Here is an 8,152-nt window from a genome sequence, read left to right as displayed (position 1 = left end):
TCGCGGGGGGCGGAAAGTTTGTACGCGTGGGGGGAGCCGCCGGGGGTGGGGGTGGGGACACAGGTCCCCGGGTCTGTGGCGGGATCGTGCCGCGAGAGCCGGTGGGGTCTGGCACTGGGGTGCCCGGTGGGGGACCGGGATTAGGGGTGCAGGGCTGTGGGCAGGCGGGGTGTCGGGGGTGGGAGAGGGCAGGGAAGGAGGCGGGGGTCTCTTTGTGCCTCTGCGCTCATGGGCTCAGCTTTATCTGGGGCTGTAATCCCCCTTGCTCCGGTAATTAAAAACTCCGTATTACAAGGAAAACGGTGTGCAGGGAAATGTAATCAAGTCTGGAGGGGCTTAACCATCTGGTAAAGGTTAGGACTAGCACGGCGGGGGACGCGGCCGGGGGATTTGGCAGCCGCCGCGATCCAGGCTCCTCTTAATCTACTGCGGGGACGAGGCAGCATCTGCGGGGTAATACCAGTCTCGTTGGAGCTCCCACCGCTTTAACGGGACCTTCCCGGGGCGATCCCCCTCCCCAAGTGCGCCCGGCTCCGGTAGACCGATTCTGGTGTGGCGCCGGGACCCGGATTGCACCCCCTGCCCAGGGCCAGCAGGAAAAGGGTTAAGCGGCCGCCGGCAGCCGCGGCTTGGCTCCCCAGCTCCGGGAAGGGCCCTCCCCCGCCGCCCCCGGGAGCCCGAAACTCTTCGGAACTGCAAGGGCCGAGCAAAGGCGTTGGGGGACGCGGCGGCGCCCGTGGGACCCCGCGTCCCTTGGAGGGCTGCCGGGCCATGGGGGCCCGGCCAGGCCCCGGGCAGGGGCAGCTCTTCCTCCGCTCCCTCCTCTTCCTCCTGCTGGCCGGGCCCCCGGCACCGCGCCCGGCGGCAGGGCAGCTGCGCTACGCCGTGCCGGAGGAGCTGGAGCACGGAGCCTTTGTGGCCAACCTGGGCGAGGACCTGGGGCTGGATGTATCCACCCTGTCAGCGCGGCGGTTCCGCATGGTGTCGCAGGCTGGGGCCAGGCAGCACCTGGAGGTGAACCTGGAGAACGGGATCCTCTTCGTGAACGAGCGGATTGACCGTGAGGAGGTGTGCAAGGCCGGGGGAACCTGCCTGCTCCATCTGCAGCTCCTTGTCGAGAGCCCCCTGGAGCTCTACCGCATTGAGGTGGAGGTGCTGGACATCAATGACCATGCGCCCACCTTCCCCTGGCAAGAGTATGTGCTGGAGGTGGCCGAGTCTGCCGTGCTTGGTGCCCGCTTCCCACTGGAGAGCGCCCAGGATCCTGACATGGGTACCAACTCAGTCTACACCTACCGGCTCAGCCCCAATGGTTTCTTTTCACTTGAGGTGCAAACACGCAGTGATGCCAGCAAGTTTGCAGAGCTGGTGCTGGAGCGCACCCTCGACCGTGAGCAGCAACGCACACACCGGGTGCTGCTCACTGCTCTTGATGGTGGTATCCCCGAGCGCTCAGGCACAGCTCAGATCCTCATCACAGTGCTGGACGCGAACGACAATGTGCCTGCCTTTGACCAGCCCTCATATGGCGTGAGCCTTCCTGAGGATGCCCCTGCTGGCACGCTGGTGATCCAGCTCAATGCCACTGACCTGGATGAGGGCCTCAACGGGGAGATTGAGTACTCCTTCAGTGGGCACGCTCCACCACATGTCCGGGAGCTCTTCCATGTAGAGCCACAGAGTGGGCAGGTGCTGCTGAAGGGCCCCCTGGACTATGAGCGGGCAAGTCTCCATGAACTCGATGTGCAAGCTAAGGACCGTGGACCCTCAGCTGTGGCCGTGCACTGCCGGGTGCTTGTGCAACTCCTTGATGTGAATGACAATGCACCAGAGGTGACCCTCACCTCTGTGTCCACACCTGTGCTGGAGGATGCCCCACCAGGCACTGTCATTGCTGTTATCAGTGTTCTGGACCGGGATTCTGGGGACAACGGGCGTGTGAGCTGTGAGGTTGGCCCCAACGTACCCTTCAAACTCCGCACCTCCTTCCACAACTACTACATGCTGGTCACCACGCAGGCACTGGACCGGGAGGTTGTGCCTGAGTACATCATCAGTATCACAGCACGGGACATGGGATCCCCCTCCCTGCTGACCCACAGCTCCCTCACTGTCCCAGTGTCCGATGTGAATGACAATGCCCCACGCTTTCTCCAGCCCTCCTACAGTGTCTACGTGATGGAGAACAATGCACCAGGTGCCTCCATCTGCTCTGTCAGTGCATTGGACCCTGACTGCCAACAAAATGCCTACCTGTCCTACTCCATTGCCGACGGGCACATCCATGGCATGCCTGTGGGCACCTATGTGTCTATCAACTCGGACAGCGGGCATATGTATGCCCTGCGCTCCCTTGATTATGAGCAGATCCGCAGCTTCCAGATCCAGGTGCAAGCACAGGATGCGGGTTTCCCGCCACTCAGTGCCAACGTCACTGTCCACATCTTTGTGCTGGACCAGAATGACAATGCTCCAGTCATCATTTCCCCCATGCCGCGCAATGGCTCCGTGGCCACTGAGCTGGTGCCACGATCAGCTGGGCCTGGCTACCTTGTGGGTACAGTGTCGGCAGTGGATGCAGATGCAGGCCTGAACTCCCGCCTTTCCTACCAGCTCCTCCAGGCCACTGACTTCACCCTCTTCAGTGTGGCACCAGATACAGGCGAGCTGCGCACCCTCCGCTCCTTCCTGGAGCAGGATGCAACCCGGCAGTGGCTGGTTGTGCAGGTGCGGGATGGTGGGCAGCCAGCCCTCTCTGCCACAATGTCCCTCCTGCTTTCAGTGGTGGAGACCATGCCTCAGACTCTCTCTGACTTCAGCGAGTTCAGCCTCCCCCCAGAGGCCTCCTCATCCTCCCCACTCACCCTGTACCTCCTTGTCTCCCTGGGCTCCATCTCCTTCACGTTTCTCCTTGCCATCCTCATCCTTACAGCTGTTCGGAGCCGCAGAGAGCACTGCTCCTGCCAAGGTGATGGCTGCTCACCACCCTGCTGCCCTGGGTCCAGACCCTCCCCTGACAGCCTGAAGACATCCAATCTGATGGCACAACCCCCCACGGGGACCACAGCTGCCACCTGCCTTGACGTGCCCGGGGGCGGTCCCCCAGGCTATTGCTACAAGGTCTGCCTCAGACCTGAGTCTGCCCAGAGTGACTTTATGTTCCTCAAACCCTGCAGCCCCACCTGGAACAACGAGAAGGACCTCAGGAAGCAGTCCTGGCTGGACCAGCATCTCCATGTATCCAAGCAGGTAACACCATGACCAGCGCTACTTACCAGTGCTCCACGGGTACCCCCAGCCCCCTCCCTTAGCCTCTGCTGTGGGAGAAACCAGGCACAGCTTTTCACAGAGAAAAACCAGTGCCTTTGATCAGTGCAGGAATTAGGAACTGTCAGGCAGCAGGAAAATCCACTGAGCTTCCCAATGGGTCTAATTACTGGGGGAGTGTCAGGCTCAGCTGAGACGAGAGGAAATCCTTTCCTGCTGCCTTTTGCATCCATTACAGGCAACTGAGATGCTCTAGTGCCCTGGGGGCATGTGGTGGTGTTGGTGGCATCTGCTTCGTGTGGGTGAGCAATTCACGCTGGGACAGCCTGAACATTGCCACTGCCCCACTTTCTCTGTGCCAGTGGGGGTATGCAGTGTCCCGCTGCTGCACCCAGGGCTGGTCTCGACCCTGCTGGCACTGCTTGTGCTCCTGGTTCTGGCACCCAGGCCCAGCCGCTGTGCCATACCAGGCTGCGCTGACAGGGAGGGAGTGGGGTCTTTGGGGTGGGATTTTGATGTCAACATTTGTTAGGTATTGAAATGAGGAACGTCTAATTTTCCCAATGAAAGACTCTCCGAAACACGATTACAAGGATGGAGAGTGATGACGTGTCTAATCCACTTACATCTGACTTTTAATAAAACAGCCCTTCCAAGGACAGCCCAAGACTCACTGCCAAAAGGCTCTCCCTGCACGTCTTCTTGCACTGCTGGACTCACTTCTCTAATACGTTAATGGTATTTTCCCCTAGCTGTTTGCAACCCCCCTGGGACATTGGGTATGTAGCCAATTTTCTCACCTTTCACCCTTTGGTGCCTGAGACCTGGGCTAAGCTACCATTGCACCTGCAAAAAAGGCTTTTTAAAATTAACAGAAATAGAAAAAGCCCCTCTCTCCCCCCAGGACAGACCTTGGCAATTAAACTCCCAGAAACAGAGAGCAAACCCCAAACAACCCCAATGTCTCAGGTGGGTGGGGAAGGTCCAGAAGGGAACAGGCTGGTTCAGCATTGCCTCAGTTTCCCTAAAATGGGAACATGCTACTTGCTTCTCTACAAAGGAGGAGATGGAGTCCTGCATCCCTGGCTACTGAAGCCTTGTGCTGGAAGGGCTGGGCTGATAAACAGAGGGTCCCAATTACCAGCCTTGCTCTTCCCCGTGTTTTCCAGATCAAACAGCCTAAAATGGACCAGCTGCCTCCAAGCATGCAGAGGCCCGCCCTGAAGAGGTACTAAATCCGGCACTGCAGAAACAGAGGGAGTGGGTGGAAGGGTGATTTGGGGACAGAGAGGTTACCTCCAGTACAGTTTTGAATGAGTCTCCTCTCTTTAGCTCCCAGAGCCTGGAGGATGTGGGGGAAATCCGCAGAGCCCTCCAGAAGGAGCATGAAAGGCTGTGCACACTGGTGACCCCTGTCTCTGGTTAGTATTGGGGTGCTGGGGCTGGGAAGACCAGACCCTCTGGTCGCTTGATGGAAATGCAGGGGGGGACACACATCCCTGCTCCTAGCACTGATAGAGTTTTGTAGCATGGAAGGGGTGTCTAGGCCCCAGAAGGGAGGACGGTGACATATGGATGTCACTGTCCCACTGAGCTGTGAATGTGACCTCCCCTGAGCCAGTATCACGCTCATCTTTCCTCCAGAGTTTCAGAAGGCTTCGGCAGGCACCAACAGCATCTGGACACCCCAGTACAGCCCCTTGTACTCAGGGCACATCCCAGCCCTGGATTATCAGCACAATGTCTACATCCCCGGCACCCCTACTCTGCTTTCCAGCAAAGATGGGCCCCGCTTCCTGGGCTGGGAGAACAAGAACAGCTTCTCCACCTTTGGCAAGAGGAAGAAGATGACAACTTACTCTGACATACATGACAGCATGGTTATCAATAACGACCTGAAATAGTGACCAGTGTTGGGCCTGGATGGCTCCGCCCAAGGCCCCGGGAATCACTCACATTATTTCAGCTGCTAGGTCCACCCACAGCACACAGCTCCAAGTATGGACCACTCAGAACTTTGCAGGACTGCTAGTATAGTGGCTTACCAGAGCATGGGGAAAGGATTTAAGGAGCAAGAGACTGAGAAATTATAGGGATTGGGGGAGGGAGGGGAGGGGAGGGGAGGGGAGCGGGGGTGGGGGAGTGGGGGCAGGATTTCTCCCATCTCATCCTGCAGACCTGTGTTGGCAGCAGGTGCTGTTGGGGGTCCATATGACCAGTTTTAAGCAAATCTGCCCTGAGTTTACCTATTCCTATCTCCCCTTAGAGACCATCCATCTCTGTAAACATTGTCACTTCTTTGTCTTGTCTGGCTGTGTGAATGTACTGAGATGCATGCCTGTATTTCTGCACCAGTAGGCATGGAAAATGCATGCAGATCAAGCTTGATTCAGTCAAGCCTGAGCCTACATACTGGGGCAGTGAATGTTGCTCTGTCCCTGAGAGCCAGTGGGATGTGTTGCATGTCTAGGGCAGCCATTGGTGTCTGGCTTCTCCAGGAAGTGAATGCAAAACCCAGCCATTATGGGTGCTTCCCTTCAAACTCTGACCCAACACTTGCATGGCTGGAGAGTCAATGTCCAGGACACAGACAGTCTTTGCACTGGGAGGAGCATGGGCTGGAGCCCACACAGACTGGATGGCCAGAGAGCTGTTAGTTTAAGCAGCTGAGAGATGCAGAAGGTGAGGTCCTGCTGGGTAACACTCTAGCCCAAGGCAATATCATCTGAATGAAAGATGGATTCCAGCCATCAGAAGGGCCCCAGCACAGGTGACAGTCCTCTTCTCTCCTCCCCCTGCCCTCACCTGGATCTCTGTTTTCTCCCAGTCCTGAATGCCTGGGGTAACCCCTGCACTGGGGGCCCCACCTGCATAGCACAAACATCTCCCATTGCACCCTACTTTTCCTTGAGAATCTTTAGCTGGCTGTCAGAGCCCTCAAGGGCAGGACTCCAGCCCCAGAACAGTCTCTTCCCCTGCCCTGCTCATCCTACACCTGTCCACTCAGTCTGTCTGCTAGCATTGCCAATTGCTCCTGTCACAGGACAGCTCATTTCCAATCCATCTGTGCAGAACATGACAGCTCTTTCTAAATCAAGTTTGTTTCACAGTGTCTGATTTGTACCAATAAATTGTATTTTAATAGCTCACCTGGCGCCTGGCTGTCCCTGAGCTGCACATGACAGCAAGAATCACTGCTCAGCTCTTGGAGCAGGGCTCTCAGCTCCAGCAGACATGCATGTCTCTCTGGCCTCCGGAGTTGCTGGAGCAGCCCAGGAGAGCTCATTTTGTTCATGTCACCCAGATGCCAGGGGCTTAAGGTCCCCTTCCCTCCCTCCCTGGACTCAGGAGCACTTTCAGGTCATGGCCAGGAGGAGCCTTGTGCTGGAGGTGTCACACAGCTCCTTACTCCATGCTCCAGCTTGGGCAGAGGCTCTGCAGGGATTCACACCAAGGTGTGGGCATAAGTGGCTTTGAGCTGCTGGCAAGAGGGACTGGATCTGGCAGTAATGGCTTATTGTTGCTATTGTGCATTGCTTTCTATGGTTCATTTAAGCTTTCCCCTAGATGCTCACCACCCACTAGCTTGCCTCAGGACTTGCAGATATAACCTGGATGTGCATCAGGTGTAGAGACCAACTACCTGGGAACAGACAAGCCTGTACCTGCTGGTGGGATGACTGACTTGATGTGGGAAGTGGTTCACCTTTGGATGAAGTCCTGAGACAGCCATGCTGTGGCTGTCCTTCTCTTAGTCCCTGCTTGCTCAATGACTGGCTTGGGGAGGCTGCAATGTGGCTTTTGGGATTAACACAGAAAAGTCCTTGTCTACAAGTGGGCAACATGCACTTTAGAAGAAGCAGGGGGCAGAGAACACTCAAAAGGGCTCCATGAGAGTCAGGGACTCAGGAGGACAGTGCTTTAGACATGAAAGAGACCTGGCTGCTTCTGGTGACTTCAGTCCCAGATCACATCTGACTGGCTGTCAGTGGACGAAATATTGCCTCTCTCAATTAGATGGTACGATGAAGGATTTTATGCTGCCAAGTGCATTCTTCAATGGTCTCTGCAGAGTGTCAAGGGTAAAGAAAGAACCCCAAACAGCCACTCCCTGAGACCCTTGTACAGCATTAGCCTGTTTCACTGATTCAAAAGAACAGGTGAATGATGTAAAGTGATACAATAAAATTAATAACAGTCTCAAGAAGTAATAAAAGCATCCAATGGACCTGGCTCCCTATGGGGGCAGAGAACATCTCCCTCTCCTGGATTAGCTTTGGCAATATCTTTCCTGTCATTTTCAGGCAGTGCTGGTCAGGCATCAAGAGAGGACTGCAGCACTTCTCCAGTGAGCCCACAGGAGCAAAGCCACAGCCCCTCTGCAGCAGGGCCAAGCCGTTAGCTATGTTTTATCACACATAGTAAAAGCACCCAGTACATGTGCTTCATGGTATGTGGGATGTAAACAAATGCATGGAGCTAGTGCTTTGTATCAGATTCCCAGGTGTGACTTCCCAAAGGGAGGTCTCAGAATTGAGCCCCAAAGCACATTTTAAATGGATACTTTGCACCCCTGTCCTTGGCAATTCACGAGGTTGAGCAACAGAGCAGCCAGCTTCTGCCACCTCTATGCAAGTGTGTCACTCTCCAGTGTATTTTGTTGGCATTTTTTAGCCCCCTACTACTAAGGATCACACACGTCTTGCTGATCCCTAGGTTTGCACCATAATGCAAGTCAGACCTCTTCCAAAAGGGATTTGAGGGTCAACACAGTGCTCAGCCCAGGCCCCAACACCCACCATTCCCTGAGGATCTCCTTTTGCTTAGTTGAAGGAAGTCCTGCACCGACAAGAGCTAAATTTTTTTAAAGGAGAAGCCACTACCC

General features: G+C 55.9%; 1 protein-coding gene across 1 annotated transcript; it reads left to right on the top strand.

Annotated features, from left to right (window-relative positions):
* Nucleotides 1-206: 206 nt before the first annotated feature.
* Nucleotides 207-5,355, top strand: LOC142060760 (protocadherin-10-like). The gene is made up of 4 exons (XM_075100998.1): nucleotides 207-3,249; nucleotides 4,437-4,495; nucleotides 4,600-4,688; nucleotides 4,912-5,355. The coding sequence occupies exons 1-4, from the start codon at nucleotides 772-774 to the stop codon at nucleotides 5,169-5,171; spliced, it is 2,886 nt and encodes a 961-aa protein (XP_074957099.1). The 5' UTR covers nucleotides 207-771; the 3' UTR covers nucleotides 5,172-5,355.
* Nucleotides 5,356-8,152: the final 2,797 nt, after the last annotated feature.

This window comes from Phalacrocorax aristotelis, chromosome 8 (assembly GCF_949628215.1).
Source record: "Phalacrocorax aristotelis chromosome 8, bGulAri2.1, whole genome shotgun sequence".
Lineage (NCBI taxonomy): Eukaryota > Metazoa > Chordata > Aves > Suliformes > Phalacrocoracidae > Phalacrocorax > Phalacrocorax aristotelis.
The sequence above is the reverse complement of the archived record's forward strand: the minus strand, read 5'-3'. Positions and strand labels throughout refer to the sequence as shown.

Excerpts from the sequence above, each read along its gene's own strand:
- LOC142060760 (XM_075100998.1), top strand. The coding sequence starts at position 772 with ATGGGGGCCCGGCCAGGCCCCGGGCAGGGGCAGCTCTTCCTCCGCTCC. Across the intron at positions 4,496-4,599 it reads CAGAGGCCCGCCCTGAAGAG|CTCCCAGAGCCTGGAGGATG; the intron begins GTACTAAATCCG and ends TCCTCTCTTTAG. Across the intron at positions 4,689-4,911 it reads ACTGGTGACCCCTGTCTCTG|AGTTTCAGAAGGCTTCGGCA; the intron begins GTTAGTATTGGG and ends TCTTTCCTCCAG.